Source organism: Heterodontus francisci, chromosome 2 (assembly GCF_036365525.1).
Source record: "Heterodontus francisci isolate sHetFra1 chromosome 2, sHetFra1.hap1, whole genome shotgun sequence".
In the NCBI taxonomy this organism is placed as follows: domain Eukaryota; kingdom Metazoa; phylum Chordata; class Chondrichthyes; order Heterodontiformes; family Heterodontidae; genus Heterodontus; species Heterodontus francisci.
The window spans coordinates 150190424-150207584 of NC_090372.1; the positions used below are offsets into that span (position 1 = coordinate 150190424).

Below are 17161 nucleotides of genomic sequence, written 5' to 3' on the forward strand. Positions count from 1 at the left end.
ACACGCGCGTGTTTTACTCCATGCAGCCGCCGCGATATTATATGCAGCAGCTCATTTACATGGCCGGGATGGACCATCCCCAATGACATGGAGGGGGTGGGCGCTCCACCCCAGGCAATGGTGTCCAGCGCCGGCACCATTATTAAAGGGTTTCAAGTCTTTCCATTGCATTTGAATTTTTAAATTATAGACATGATAAAATTCAAGTTAAAAATTTAATTAAAGATTCTCCCCCACCTCTCCCATGCCATAATGACTAAACAATTTATTAATTGCCTACTCCCCGCAAGAAACACTTACCTGCGATCCCAACCTTTCTTCCCCAAAATTTATTAACTTTTACCTTCAACCCCTTCCCACCATCCCTTTCACCAATTGTAATAGTTTTCCCCACTCCCCCGCTACCACCCTGAAAACTTACCTGCTCCCCCCTCCTAACCAGCGTGCCGCGTCGGATCTCCAAACGGAGAACCGAAGGCGCAGGAGTCCCGGCAACTTACCTGAATAACGCAGCTGGACGGCCAATGGGAGCAGGTAGGTCATTAATTCATTAATTTACATTAATTTAAATATGTCGGTCCTGCTCCCATCGCCGAGTGGCAGGGGGGCCGCCACGAGGCCGTGCCGCTGGCGGTAATATGGGCGGAGCCTTCCCGGCATCGAGGCCCGTGGCGAGCCTCTCCCAGAGGCATTTTCCGGGGCCCCACGCCACGACCCCCGACAGTGGGGTGCCAGTAAAATTCAGCCCTAAGTGTTTAAAGGGACAGAGATCCCGCCTCCTTAAACTTGGATCCAAAATGCCGGAGGATCGCTCCGGTGGGGGGGTGGGGGGGGGGTGGGGTGGGTGGTCAGAAAAAATGCAGAGGCGGGGTTCCCCCCGTCTTTTTGGCTCAGCACCAGGAGCCCTGCCTCCTGCATAAAATCTAGCCCTTAGTGTTGGCCACCTTATAAAGTGAGCTTTGCTTCTGTGGTGTGAACAGAGGTTCCAGATAATATCAAATTGAGGCCTTAAAAATATTTCAACAATAAATTTCTATCATATTAAACAAACCATAACATAATTTTCAAAGGCTCTTTTGAGTGAAAAAGTTACATTGACAAATGAAGGAATTTAATGATTATTGTTGTGACAAGACACATATGAGACACACCATTGAAAATAACTCAACCTTACTTTACAAAACAGTAATGAGTGAAAACAATTAACTGAAAATTCTGAATACTCATTAAGTGCCGACTGTTTTTACCTTTTGAGTCATCGAGTTATACAACACAGAAACAGGCCCATCAGCCCATCGTGTCCACACCGGCTATCTATTCGAATCCCATTTTCCAGGACTTGGCCCATAGCCTTGTATGCTATGGTGTTTCAAGTGCTCATCTAAATACTTCTTAAATGTTGTGAGGGTTCCTGCCTCCACCACCCCTTCAGGCAGTGCGTTCCAGATTCCAAGCACCCTCTGGGTGAAAAAGATTTTCCTTGAATCCCCTCTAAACCTCCTGCCCCTTACCTTAAATCTATGTCCCCTGGTTATTGACACCTGTGCTAAGGGAAATATTTTCTTCCTATCTACCCTATCTATGCCCCTCATAACTTTGTATACCTCAATCAGGTCCCCCCTCAGTCTTCTCTGCTCTAAGGAAAACAACCCTAGCATATCCAGTCTCTCTTCATAGCTGAAATGCTCCAGCCCAGTCAACATCCTGGTGAATCTCCTCTGCACCCTCTCCAGTGCAATCACATCCTTCCTATAGTGTAGCGACCAGCATTATACACAGTACTCCAGCTGTGGCCTAACTAGCATTTTATACAGCTCCATCATAACCTCCCTGCTCTTATATTCTACCTCGGCTAATAAAGGCAAGTATCTCATATGCCTTCCTCACCACCTTATCTACCTGTGCTGCTGCCTTCAGTGATCTATGGACAAGTATACCAAGGTCCCTTTGACCCTCTGTACTTCCTAGGGTCCTACCATCCATTGTATATTCCCTTGCCTTGTTAGTCCTCCCAAAATGCATCATTTCACACTTCTCAGGATTAAATTCCATTTGCCACTGCTCTGCCCATCTTACCAGCCCATCTATATCGTCCTGTAATCTAAGGCGTTCTTCCTCACTATTTACGACACCACCAATTTTCGTGTCATCTGTGAACTTACTGATCATAGCTCCTATATTCACGTCTAAATCATTAATGTACACTACAAACAGCAAGGATCCCAGCACCGATCCCTGCGGTACGCCACCGGTCACAGGCTTCCACTCGCAAAAACAACCCTCGACCATCCTGCCACTTTTGGATCCAATTTGCCAAATTGCCCTGGATCCCCCGGCTCTTAGCTTCTTCACCAATCTCCCATGCAGAACCTCATCAAAAACCTTACTGAAGTCCACTTTTAAGCCCTATAAAACCACTAATACTTCCTCCCTTTCAATGCTAATTTGTTTGAGTATATCACAATCCCCCTCCCTGATCTCCACACCTATATCGTCCTTCTCCATAGTGAACACAGATGAAAAGTAATAATTTAAAACCTCACCTACGTCCTCTGCTTCCACACACAGGTTGCCACTTTGGTCCCAAATGGGCCCTACTCTTTCCTCTTGCCCTTTATATACTTATAAAACGCCTTGGGATTTTCCTTTATCTTTTCTGCCAGTGTTTTTTCATGGCCCCTCTTCGTTCTCCTAATTATTTTTTTAAGTATCCCCTCTGCATTTTCTATACTCCTCTAGGGCCTCTGCTGTTTTCAGCACTCTGAATCTGCCATAAGCCTCCTTCTTTTTCTTTATCCATTCCTCTATATCCCTTGACATCCAGGGTTTCCTGGACTTGTTGGTCCTACCCTTCACCTTTACAGGAACATGTTGGCCCTGAACTCTCACTATTTCCTTTTTGAATGACTCCCACTGGTCTGATGTAGACTTTCCTACAAGTAGCTGCTCCCAGTCCACTTTGGTCAGATCCTGTTTTATCATATTGAAATCAACCTTCCCCCAATTCAGTACCTTTATTTCCAGTCCATCTTTGTCCTTTACCCCTTTTCCATAACTACCTTAAATCTTACAGAGTTATGGTCACTATCTCCAAAATGCTCCCCCACTGACACTTCTACCACTTTTCTGGCTTCATTCCCTAAGATTAGGTCCAGGACCGCCCCTTCTCTCTTGGACTCTCCACATGCTGGCTCAAAAAGCTCTCCCTTGATGCACTTTAAGAATTCCGCTGCCTTTAAGCCTTTCGCACTAAGACTATCCCAGTTAATATTAGGGAAGTTGAAATCCCCTACTATAATTACCCTATTATTTTTACACCTCTCTGAGATTTGCCTACATATCTGTTCCTCTATCTCTCCCAGATTGTTTGGAGGCCTGTAGTACACTCCCAACAAAGTGATTGCCCCCTTTTTGTTTTTAAGTTCTACCCATATGGCATCATTTGAGGAACCTTCTAAGATATCATCCCTCCTTACTGCAGTAATTGACTCCTTGATAAATAGTGCAATGTCACCTCTTTTACACCCACCCCGCTGCCCGTCACACCTGAAGATTCTGTACCCTGAAATATTGAGCTGCCAGTCCTGCCCTTTCCTCAACCACGTCTCTGTGATAACAATAATATCATATTCTCATGTGCTAATCAACGCCCTCAATATATCTGCCTTACTTTAGTACAGTCATTAGCAGAAGACCACCAAAATTGTTTGGAAGATTTCAAACAACATTCTATGCATTGATATATCTGTAATTTATAGTTTATTATCTACAACAGAGCTGCTACAGAACTTAGTAGGCCAAATAATGAAATACGTGGGTTGCTAGTATTTTTTGTGGAGTTAATTCACATTGCCTCTCTTGTGATGGCTAATTTATGACACTCCTTTCTCAAACCACAAGCATCAGGGGTTTCAAGCTTTGCAGTGTTACTGCACATAGATACAGCTGACTTGTTTATATGCCTGATAACCTTGAGATTACATTGTGCAAATAATGGCATATAAATAGTTAACGCATTTTAGTAAAGGTGGTAACCCACTTCTAATAAATAATTGTTTCTTCATTTTTATTTATGTGGAATTTACAATAAATCACTTTGCTATCAAAGACAGTCAGAAAACCCTTGTGTATTTGTACTGTATTTTTAGATAAGCCTGATAAAATAGTCTATATTTACTAACTGTGTTTTAATTGCTTTATGTCGAACAGATATAGTTTTGAATTTTCGAACAACATATGTCAGCAAGTCCGGGCAAGTTATATTTGAAGCTCGCTCTATTTGTATTCATTATGTAACAACATGGTTTATCATCGACTTAGTAGCTGCGCTTCCTTTTGATCTTCTCTATGCTTTCAATGTTAATGTGGTAAGTACAGTGCTCACTTTTATTTGAGTCATTTTAACGTCTTATTTATTGTTCCATTAAAATGTTTCTGTCACTGGCCTTCACTGCGGTCATTGGCTATCCTTAATTCTCACATCTTTAAGGTCCTGTCAGGGTTACCAAATGTATTATGACTGCTGAAAATTTGTTATGCATAATCTGTATTTTATTATAAAGAGATTTATGTTAATATTTGTCATAACCTTAAGGTTTAAAATGCTGCAGTTGCTATTGGTAGAATTTTTCCTGCTTTGAGACTTTATCACTTACAATATTATAATTGTTTGTAAATACATGTTACAAAGGGTGCATCTATAATTAAAACAAAATGGATAACCTGGCTATTAAAATTTATTAGTGACTATATGATGAAAAATCTTGATTTGGAATAATGTTTGCAATCTTTTGTTCCTCAGTAGTAGTATATTTTTGCTGATTTAGGGCTAAAGTTATATTATAATTCTTAAACTGAAAAGTGCCTTTGGTAAATAAAATGAAGATGGAATGTAGGATATCAGATATGAGAGCTGATATACTGAAACAATGAGAAGAATACAAAATGTCAGAAAGTGTGGAACAAGAAACAAATGCTTTTCCCATTGAAACCCTTCTTCCAGTGGACTACATATAATTTATACTTTCATGGATATTCCCTAATTTATCTAATCTCCTAAATGCATAACTAAGCATAGCACTTTCAAAAAGGGAAAAATTCCTTCCTAATCCTGAGGACAATTGAGCAAAAAAAAGACTCCGGAGTAGTAATTTAACATCATTGTTAGCATCAACCCTGTTGCATTTGAAAAGTGGCATTTCTATATTCAGGATAGATGAGCAAATATTCTTCGTGACAGCATTTCACTGAATATTTAATCATGAATTTGTTGTAAAGGTAATGAATGAGATAAGTACATTCATTCCATTCACACAAGGTCTGTTTCAAAATACAAGGTGATGATTTGCATCCTTTTCAATCTCAGAACTATATCCCTATGCCCATGCTGAGTCAGCAACTGAACCAGTTCCCTTTTCAATGTTTCAGCTGACTGCACTAAGTAACAATCTGTTCCATGTCAATGAGTGTGAAGCTGTTATTACCTTCCATTAAATACATCTTTTCTTGCCCACCTCCAATCTTGCAATTGTACAACACAGCCCCGAATTAAACTTCCCCTTCCTCCAGCTTTCCCACTCTTTCTGGAGCCCTGATTTTCTGAGGCCCTGTTGGTGGTGCAAAGTCTTAAAGGTGAAGTGTACAGAGAGAAAAGTCAGAACCGCTAACTTGCAGGCCTAATTTGCAGCACTCTTAAGTTCAAGCAAGGCAACTTGCCAATTATAATGTGGACTCATGACAGGGAAAAAAGCCTGATCTGCATTATCGATGGAACCAGTGGAAGCCCATCAGGGTTTCACCTGTCCACCCTAATGAATATAAGAAGAAGAAAGAGATCCGCTCCGGAACTATGCAGACAGGGAGATTGGTGTAGAGTTCTTCAGTGGAAAACCACTTTCAGTAATGGACTCTTCCTATTACTGATCAGCTTTGTCTTTCCAAAGAGTACATTGTCCTTGGAGGCAACATACAACCTTTCTACAGCCTTACTCACCAAGATGCAAAATGGATGCATTTAAGGGGATGTTAAATAAATAGATAAGGGAGAAAGGAATGCAATGATGTGCTAATAGGGTGAAATAAAGGAGGGTGGGAGGATGCCCATGAAGAGCATAAACACAGGCATAGACCAGTTGGGCCAAATGGCCTGTTTCTGTGCTGTAAAATTTATGTAACAAATGCAATTTTGTTATGATCCCTGTGGAGACCACCATTAAACCAAAAGAATTGAATCCCCTGGCTGACCTTAATTTAAGAAACAAATGGACAATATTTCACTTTTATAAATATAGATACTCTTACTATCTGTCTTTATATTTCTAGCTAGCTTTCTCTCGTACTCTAATTTTACCTTCCTTATCAATCTTTTAGTCATTCTTTACTGTTTTTTATATTCTGTCCAATCTTCTGACTTTGAACAACCTCAGCCTTGCCCACTACTGTCCTGATGGCATGGTGCCATGAATAACTCTTTCAGTCACCGTAAACAGCTGCCGTTAGTCATTCACCAATTCAGGCTCCTTTGCCTGCAGCCAAACTGCTGCTTTGTGTTCTGATTCTATTCCAAGCAGTCTCTCTAAAAGCACAAAAAAACTGCAGCTCTCAGCCTGTCTCTTTAAACAATAACTGATTGATTTTCCCATCCACTGCAGAGTCCTCCTCAAAAACCTTCTGGTCAAAACTGAAACTTAACCTTTAGTCACATGTCCTGGTTAAAAAAAAACTTTTTTTCTCTGTCACAGGACTGTTTGTTTGTCTAACCTGGGTTTGACTCCCCAGAACCTGGAAACCCTTAGTTTCAATTTCAAATCAGGGACTGTCTCCTAACTACAAACACAAGCTGTATAGAACTCAGTCTACACACAAAGACTCCATCACAGTGTATATAAAGGATAAATAAAAAGACCTATATTTATTAAGTGCCATTAACAATGCAAATGTACTGTAAATCCTATGCATTTGGTGTCCTACTCCTCAATCTAAAGCTGTGTTGAAGTATTTCCTGCGTGAGGGGTGGGGCAGTATGAGGGGAGCAACTGTGATGGCTGGTTTATATTAGATGGTGTGGCCCTGTTGTAATGGTGCTGGCCTAGAATTTCTGGCTGATCTGTCATGTAGTTCAGCAACTGGAACCTCCTTTGACAGCACAGTAGCTGTCAATGCCTGCCCACTCTCAGGTACTTCTTCAATCCTTTGAGATGCCTGGCTGCAATAGGAGAATGTACAGTCAACTTTTAGACTTATCTAAGCTTTCTAGTGTTAGGAACCCCATTGGAAAGCCTGCAATCTGCCTGACAGCAGTCTGGAGGATGCCTGCAATGTTGTCAAAGCTATTTCCAAATAATCTTCATTTCTGTCTAAACCAGGAGAAATAGACTCAAGTAACAGAATATTCTAGGTTTTTATGGTTCCAGTTATCACATTAGTGAGAGACCCATGTTCAGCACTTATTCCTATATTTTAGGAACTACCCTGCAGAAGGCCTTGAAGATATCAATCTAATGGTCATTTGCAACTGAGTAAATCTCTCCCATATGACTGTAATTGTGGCAGAGGTGCAAACTGCATGTCCTCTACCACATACTGTAATTCTTCTTCATTGATTGGAAATACATTTATCCATAGATGCAACACTAGAGAGTATTATTAATGAAAATAATAGAGGAATATGTATTTAAACTAACAAAATCAGCAAAGACAAATATTAAATCTCAAGGTCTTCAAATAAATGGTATTTCTATTAGAATCAGTTGCAATCAATAGATAGCTGTGCCCCAACAATAACCCAGTGCTGTCATTTTAAACAGTAAAAGCTGCATCAATAGAAATTAGTGCTCTAGTCTGATGCAATTTAGAGGGTATTGTGTATGTAGAAATTCAACAGTTCATGATTCTGCAAGAAAATGAGGTCTGGCTGATGTCCAAGTGACAGTGCCGTCTCTTTATTACCTATTTCTAAATTCATTACAGAAAGCGTCAGGTTTGCAGACTCCATCTGTGGTCTAGTCTGCATTAGTCACTGCTGTAACTATGAAAAGACAGCATGAATAATAATTGTTTTTTGCAATATAATAACTTTGTTAGTGGTTTTCAAAAACTAACTTTATGTCTATGATGAGAAAATTGCCTTATTTATGGATGGTACTGCTTCAGAACTCTTGATTGGCCTTTGTATCTCAAATGGTAACTGTTTAGTTTTCTGACAGGAAAGCTCTGAATCTGATATTATGCAATATTTTCAGATGTTAAATTCAGCTGGGAAACTGAGCCAACATACCCTGAAGGCATTATCTTCAAGTGTTGAGTCCCAATAATGAGTGACCGGCCCGTCGAGATGTGGTAGCAGGGAAGCTCGGAAGGTTTTAATGCCTGAGCCTTATTAGCACGCCTCTTGCATACTTCCCAACCATAAAAACTAGGAATTCAAAGGCAAGTGGCTGCCCAGCCACTAAAATCAGGCGATTCGGAGGCTGTTGCCGGGTAATCAGGGAATGGTTCAGGAATAAGTATGTCAGATGGGTCTAACAGGGGTTCACTGTAAGTGAGTGTCAAGAATCTTGGGGCAGGGGAAACCCAAGGTTTCTTTCTGGGGCGCGGAGGAGCAGGAGTATTCCCCCTGGCTACAAGAAACCTTAAAATAAATATTGGAAGCTGACCTTGCAGCTCCCAGCAGATTTGGGAAATGATGAGAAATTAACTTTTTGATGGCCACCACTGCTCAGGCCTCATGTAAAAATAGTCGGGCTCCGATTACCTTTTTGGAGCAGGATCTGCATAGTTAAAAAGGGCACTACTGAAAGTTGGCCAGATTGGGGCAGGAATGGAGCAAGTCCCCTATTTTATTTTAACTGTTCGCCTCCCCAGTTTTTGCTGGTTGAGGGAGTTAAACTCAACCCATTAGAATTGTCCACTCCTTGAGAACTAAAGCAGCTTTATAAAAATAGTGAACAGTTATGTAGGTCAGTTTGAAGAGTAAAATTCAGGTATTTCACAGATCATATACTTCGTGGAATTTCTTCATTATAAGTGCCTCCTTGTTGGGCCCCCAATACAGTCAGTGTAGATTGTTGTACTCCAGGAGATAGTCCAGGTTAAGAAAATCATGTATTTCTTCAGACTAAAGAGGAGAAATTCTTTAAACTCTTGTCCCTATTTTGACTGATAGATTAACAGATGTCCCATATAAATTTCATATTAGGCAGCTGAAGTGCACTATACTCCACCACACAGGCTAAATATTAAAGCCGTGACCAAGTGGATGAGCAGAGTACTGGACAATAGAGACATTGCAAATCAGCCTAGGTTTGTCCACAACTTCAGCCACAAAGTAAACCTCACTCATTACTGCATCTCCCATGTAAATTATACCTTGTACACTCTATATAATGATTATACCAGCCGCATGGAGTGGCTGACGCAGATTGCGATGACTGATTTTAGAGGAGGCTTGATGCATACGTGAGGGGAAAAAGGAAAAAAGCAATATTGTGGGGGGAAGATGGAAAGAAGTAATTAGGGTGGGAAGAGGCCTGTGTGGAATATAAACACCAGAATAGCCCAGTTGGATCGAATGGCCTGATTTTCTGTACTGTAGATTCTATGTAAGTCAGTGTGTTGGAACTGAAGAACAGTTGCAATAAACTTTGAAAAAGATTCCACTACACTGCTTGCAAAGTTATTTTCTAATGAGAAAGAAAGAAAAACGTGCATTTATACAATGTCTTTCATGACCTCAGAAAGTGTCAAAGTGATTTACAGCCGGTCTAAAGTACCGTTGAAGTGTAGTTAGTGTGGTAATGTAGGAAGCACAGCAGCCAACTTACACATGGCAAGCTCCCACAAACAGTAATGTGATAATAACCAGATAATCTGTTTTGCTGAAAGCAGAGACATTTTGTCGAAGCTTTTCGTCTTGCACTCATTGGGACAATTCACAAGAATACCAATGTATGGGAAAGCAACAAATGTATACTGTATGAGAAGAGAGTGCTGATTGGTTGGCAAGTTGTCTCTGATTGGTAGAGGCTTTGCCATGGAGAAGGCACCCAGCTTATGGTGACTGACGGTTAACTGCCAAGCTTTGTTTGAAATTTAAAACCAGACAGCTTGACTCTGATTGGTCAAAGCATTGCCCTGAGGAATGAACCAGCGAATGACTGTCACTTATTTTGTTTATCTGAAACAGGCACAATGTGTGTACATGCTCTTTCTGTCTGCAAAGAACAGGGCCCTGCGCATTAATAGCTTCCAGTATGCGCAGATGACAGGTGACAGGTTTCATGGAGGCACCCAAGATCACGTCGTTGGCACCAGCTAGACCTCATTGTCACAAGGCGAGCCGCCTTAAACAGTGTTCAAATCACACGCAGCTTCCACAGTGCGGACTGCGACACCGACCACTCCCTGGTGTGCAGCAAGGTTAGACTCAGACCAAAGAAGTTGCATCATTCCAAGCAGAAGGGCCACCCGCGCATCAACACGAGCAGAATTTCTCACCCACAGCTGTTACAAAAATTTCTAAATTCACTTGTAACAGCCCTTCAAAACACTCCCACAGGGGATGTTGAGACCAAGTGGGCCCACATCAGAGACGCCATCTATGAGTCAGCTTTGACCACCTACGGCAAAAGTGCGAAGAGAAATGCAGACTGGTTTCAATCTCATAATGAAGAGCTGGAACCTGTCATAGCCGCTAAGCGCATTGCACTTTTGAACTACAAGAAAGCCGCCAGCGATTTAACATCCGCAGCACTTAAAGCAGCCAGAAGTACTGCACAAAGAACAGCTAGGCGTTGCGCAAACGACTACTGGCAACACCTATGCAGTCATATTCAGCTGGCCTCAGACACCGGAAACATCAGAGGAATGTATGATGGCATGAAGAGAGCTCTTGGGCCAACCATCAAGAAGATCACCCCCCTCAAATTTAAATCGGGGGACATAATCACTGACCAACGCAAACAGATGGACCGCTGGGTTGAGCACTACCTAGAACTGTACTCCAGGGAGAATGCTGTCACTGAGACTGCCCTCAATGCAGCCCAGCCTCTACCAGTCATGGATGAGCTGGACATAGAGCCAACCAAATCGGAACTCAGTGATGCCATTGATTCCCTAGCCAGCGGAAAAGCCCCTGGGAAGGACAGCATTACCCCTGAAATAATCAAGAGTGCCAAGCCTGCTATACTCTCAGCACTACATGAACTGCTATGCCTGTGCTGGGACGAGTGAGCAGTACCCCAGGACATGCGCGATGCCAACATCATCACCCTCTATAAAAACAAAGGTGACCGCGGTGACTGCAACAACTACCGTGGAATCTCCCTGCTCAGCATAGTGGGGAAAGTCTTTGCTCGAGTCGCTCTGAACAGGCTCCAGAAGCTGGCCGAGCGCGTCTACCCTGAGGCACGGTGTGGCTTTCGTGCAAAGAGATCGACTATTGACATGCTGTTCTCCCTTCGTCAGATACAGGAGAAATGCCGTGAACAACAGATGCCCCTCTACATTGCTTTCATTGATCTCACCAAAGCCTTTGACCTCGTCAGCAGCCGTGGTCTCTTCAGACTACTAGAAAAGATCGGATGTCCACCAAAGCTACTAAGTATCATCACCTCATTCCATGACAATATGAAAGGCACAATTCAACATGGTGGCTCCTCATCAGAGCCCTTTCCTATCCTGAGTGGTGTGAAACAGGGCTGTGCTCTCGCACCCACACTTTTTGGGATTTTCTTCTCCCTGCTGCTTTCACATGCGTTCAAATCCTCTGAAGAAGGAATTTTCCTCCACACAAGATCAGGGGGCAGGTTGTTCAACCTTGCCCGTCTAAGAGCGAAGTCCAAAGTACGGAAAGTCCTCATCAGAGAACTCCTCTTTGCTGACGATGCTGCTTTAACATCTCACACTGAAGAATGCCTGCAGAGTCTCATCGACAGGTTTGCGTCTGCCTGCAATGAATTTGGCCTAACCATCAGCCTCAAGAAAACGAACATCATGGGGCAGGATGTCAGAAATGCTCCATCCATCAATATTGGCGACCACGCTCTGGAAGTGGTTCAAGAGTTCACCTACCTAGGCTCAACTATCACCAGTAACCTGTCTCTAGATGCAGAAATCAACAAGCGCATGGGTAAGGCTTCCACTGCTATGTCCAGACTGGCCAAGAGAGTGTGGGAAAATGGCGCACTGACACGGAACACAAAAGTCCGAGTGTATCAGGCCTGTGTCCTCAGTACCTTGCTCTACGGCAGCGAGGCCTGGACAACGTATGCCAGCCAAGAGCGACGTCTCAATTCATTCCATCTTCGCTGCCTTCGGAGAATACTTGGCATCAGGTGGCAGGACTATATCTCCAACACAGAAGTCCTTGAAGCGGCCAACACCCCCAGCTTATACACACTACTGAGTCAGCGGCGCTTGAGATGGCTTGGCCATGTGAGCCGCATGGAAGATGGCAGGATCCCCAAAGACACATTGTACAGCGAGCTCGCCACTGGTATCAGACCCACCGGCCGTCCATGTCTCCGTTATAAAGACGTCTGCAAACGTGACATGAAATCGTGTGACATTGATCACAAGTCGTGGGAGTCAGTTGCCAGCATTCGCCAGAGCTGGCGGGCAGCCATAAAGACAGGGCTAAATTGTGGCGAGTCGAAGAGACTTAGTAGTTGGCAGGAAAAAAGACAGAGGCGCAAGGGGAGAGCCAACTGTGCAACAGCCCCAACAAACAAATTTCTCTGCAGCACCTGTGGAAGAGCCTGTCACTCCAGAATTGGCCTTTATAGCCACTCCAGGCGCTGCTTCACAAACCACTGACCACCTCCAGGCGCGTATCCATTGTCTCTCGAGATAAGGAGGCCCAAAAGAAGAATGCGCAGATGCGCCACACTGCTTAAATTCAGAGATGACAAAAAAGGAAACATTGTAAATAATAATCATTCTAATCGTTTTAAAGTAGGATTTGTGAAATACAATAATTTACACTCAGAATATATACATTTTACTGAGTTCAGCAAGCATCTTAAAATCAGTAAAAGAGAAAACAAATTATGTGAAAGGTTCACACAGCAGCAGTTACAAATCATTCTTTACTTCTTTTTGATTGTTGATCAGATAATATGCAGACTGAAAACACAAGAGTAAATCAACAAGAGTATTTTTTACACACCAGCATACGTTCTTCTCCATAACTGTGGGATTTATATGGAAACAATTGTTTGACATGTTTTCTACTGTTTGCAGCACGGAAGTGCAATTCTTTCCAAAACAAAATGCCATTGCATTGCGGAAACAACTCAATAGGGTAATGACTCCTCTGTAAAAAAAAATATTAACTTTTGTCTTGCGCTAAAATGATCCTGAATTAGTAGAAGACGAGGGAGGAAATTAGAAACAGAATCTCTTGACGCCATTTTGTTTGGCTAAATGCCATGGGCGTAAAGTTGTAGGCAACAGATTTGGATTTCCTTGAAGACCGTTTTCCAGTGGTGTCTCACAGGAATTGGTGTTCGGATCTTTGCTATTTACTATTTTCATGAATGATTTAGATGTAAGTGTTGAGGGAAAAATGATACCAAGCTCTGTGCAAGTGATAAGACTGAAGAGGATGCTTGACTACTGGAGGCAGATTTTGACGTGTTGGACTAATGGGCCCGTGTTTTGCAAATGACGTTTAACTTAGAAAAGTTATACACATCGGCAGATCAAAATCCTGAAGATATTTACACGTTACATGAAACAGATTTAAAGCCAGTAGAGAAAGAAAGCAACCTACATATTTTAATACATCGCGATCTGGCTTCATAACAATGGGTGCTCGGAACTGGAAGAATACTTGGCTGTAGATCTCACAAATGAGATTGCTGTGATTCATAAACCACTTTACAAGCCTTTGAAGAGGTATTTACTTGAGGTGTAGCAGCTCTTATGATGATTAATAATGCCCAGTTGGCAGCTTTCCTTTCTTCTTCGAATGGATACTTTAACTTTTGGGTGAGTCGAAATTCATTTCTGCCATGTTGAGGGGGGTGGGGGGGGAGCGCGGTTGTTGTCTTCAAGGACCTCAAGCACTCAAATTATCAGCTGCGGCTATCTGAAACAATTTTTTAAGTGTGTCCCATTTTATTCTGTGATACATTGCAGCATGTCTCACTAGAAAAGTTTTCTTTCTCAATGAATGGAGGGCAGATTAAAAGCATCTGATGAACATGATATGAGTCAGATTCCCACAAGCAAAGATAAGAACCTAAGAATATAAGAAATAGGAGCAGGATAGACCATCCAGCCCTCAAGCCTGCTCACCATTCAATATGATCATGACTGATGTTCTGCCTCAATTCTACTTTCCCACCTGCTCCCCATATCCCTCGATTCCCTGAGAGACAAAGAAATCTGTCTATCTCAGTCCTGAACATCCTCAACAATGGAGCATCCACAGTCCTCTGGGGTAAACAATTCCAAAGATTTACAACCCTCTAAGTGAAGAAATATCTCTTTATCTCAGTCCTAAATGATTGACCCCTTATCCTGAGACTGTTCTCCATGTTCTAGATTCCCCAGCCTCTCAATGTCCAGACTGTCAAGCCCTTTCAGAGTCTTGTATGTTTCAATGAGATCACCTCTCATTCTTCTAAACTTGATAGAGTATTGGCCCAATTACTCAGCCTGTCATAGGACAACCTGCTCATCCCAGCAACCAATCTAGTGAACCTTTGCTGTACCGCTTCCAATGCAAGTAGATCCTTCCTTAGGTATGTAGACCAATACTGCACACAGCACTCCAGGTGTGGTCCCACCAAAGCCCTGTACAATTGTAGCAAGACTTCCTTATTCTTCTATTCCATTCTCTTTGCATTAAGTGTCAACATGCCATTTGCATTCCTAATTGCTTGCTGTACCTGCACACTAACTTTGTGTTCCTTGTACTAGTACACCCAACTCTCTCTGAACATCAACATTTACAAGTTTCACACCTTTTAAAAATATTCTGCTTTTCTAGTCTAATGACCAAAGTAAATAACCTCACACTTCCCCACATTATATTCCATCTGCCACCTTGTTGTCCACTCACTTAACCTGTCTATATCTCTTTGCAGCCTCTTTGTGTCCTCAGAATTTGCATTTCCAGAAAGCTCTCTCCACTAGCCACGGCGTGCCAGCTTGCAAATGCCCCATTTTTCACTACACTTTGCTGCTTGTCTGTTAACCAATCTTCCATCCATGCTAATACATTACCCTCAACTCCATGAACCCTTATCTTGTCTTTTAACCTTTTATGTGGCACCTTATCAAATACCTTTTGGAAATTCAAGTATACTAAATCTACTGGTTCACCTTTAGTTACCCGATTAGTTACATCCTCCAAAATTGTAAGAAAGTTGTCAAACATAATTTCCCTTTTGTAAAACCATGTTGACTTTGCCTGATCATACTATGATTTTCGAAGTGCATTGGTAAGATTTCCACAATAATGAATTCCAGCATTTTCCCAATGACTGATGTCAGGCTAATTGGCCTGTAGTTCCCTGTTTTCTCTCTCTGTCCTTTCTTGAATAGTAATGCTACATTTGTTAACTTCCAATCTGGCTGCGATCACCACTTCCATCTTCCCCCACGACATTACCCCCTACTTCCCGTGATCGCCACCTCATTCGTCGTTTCTCTTCCCTGCTAACTCCGTGATTGCCGCTTCTCTTCGTCGCACCCTCCCATGTCCATCTGCTCACCATTCCCACCCACCGCTCCTGACGCCTCGCTGCTCCCCCCTGCCGCTTCTCCCCGCACCCACCGCTTCACCCACCCGCTGCTTCTCCTCTCTGTCCGCCTGCCCACCGCTTCTCCCCCCACTACGCCTGCCCGTTGCTTCTTCCGCTCGCCCGCTCTTTGTGTGGTTACACCATAACACGCGGATGTCATCACGTGTGACATCTTTACATGGTGGCACAGCACGTGCATGTACAAATTCATACTCGCAAACTGGCAAGTGTTCGGATGCATTGATAACATTGAAGATCGCTCTGCACATGCTTTGCATTCTCAGGAGATACTCCGTATAAAATTTGCCAGGACACTGATCCCAGTCTAGTTTAAATGGAGCCTATCCCAACAGAACAGCTCCCTCTTTCCCCAGTACTCGTGCCAGTGCCCCATGAATTGAAAGCCATTCTTTCCAGACCATTCTTTGAGCCATGAGTTTAATTCTCTAATCTACTAGACCCTATGCCAATTGGTGTGTGGCTCAGGTAACAATCCAGCAAACAGACCATAGCACCATGGTGTAGGAAGTTATTCAAATGGGGTGAGTAAAAGGAAAGTGGAAGTGATAAGGTAAGTATAGTCGGGGGATAGATACTGTTCTCTGCAGCTGGTTGTATTACCTGTCCGGTGCCAGGGTTAAAGACATTGCCTCAAGGCTGCAGATGAATTTGGAGTGAGGGGAATGGGGGTGGGGGAAGGATCCAGTTGTCATGATCCATGTAGGAACCAAAGACATAGGTAGAACTAGAAATGATGTTAAGCTGAGACAGTTTGAGGAGTTAGGGTCCAAATTAAAACACAGAATCTCAAAGGTTCAATATTTCCTATTATAATTGTAAGCTTGTTGCTTTCGGTAGGACTTCTCTCTGTCTTAAACTCTCCGATAATCCTAGACTTCCAGTTCTGGAAGTAATTTTTTGGGTAGGATGGGACATTGTGTTTGAAGCTTCCTTTCCATCAACAGTTCTGATGGTGCTAATCCACATAGCAATGGAGTAAATCTATTGTTTAGGAGTGCTGTTTGAAAATTTTCATTTTTCTTTAACAGTGCTTTGATACTTCTGACTGCTCTTTCAGCTTCTCCATTAGTTTGAGGATATCTAGGGGAACTTACAAGATGTATAAATCCACAGTTTTCTGCAAAGTGCATAAAGTAGTTGTTTGCAAATTGTGGTCCATTAGCAGAAACTATCTAGTCAGGTATACCATGTGTTGCAAAGATCTCCAATAAAGCTCGAATAACTCTCTCAGTAGTCATTGTGTACAAGTGTTTGACTTCAATCCACCTTGAAAAATAGTCGATAATAATCAGGTAGGATTTTCCATTAAACATAACGAGATCGATCCCCAGATGTTCCCATGGTCTGGTTGGAAATTGTGTTGCGATAAGGAGTTCCCTCAGGCCTGG

General features: G+C 42.6%; 1 protein-coding gene across 1 annotated transcript in view; it reads left to right on the plus strand.

Annotated features, from left to right (window-relative positions):
* The window catches only part of kcnh8 (potassium voltage-gated channel, subfamily H (eag-related), member 8), a 533200-nt gene that overhangs the window by 281964 nt on the left and 234075 nt on the right, over positions 1 to 17161 (plus strand). Inside the window, exon 6 of the mRNA XM_068011912.1 lies at positions 4210 to 4367. Within this exon, the coding sequence (XP_067868013.1) occupies positions 4210 to 4367 (158 nt within the window). The remainder of the gene's footprint in view (positions 1 to 4209; positions 4368 to 17161) is intronic.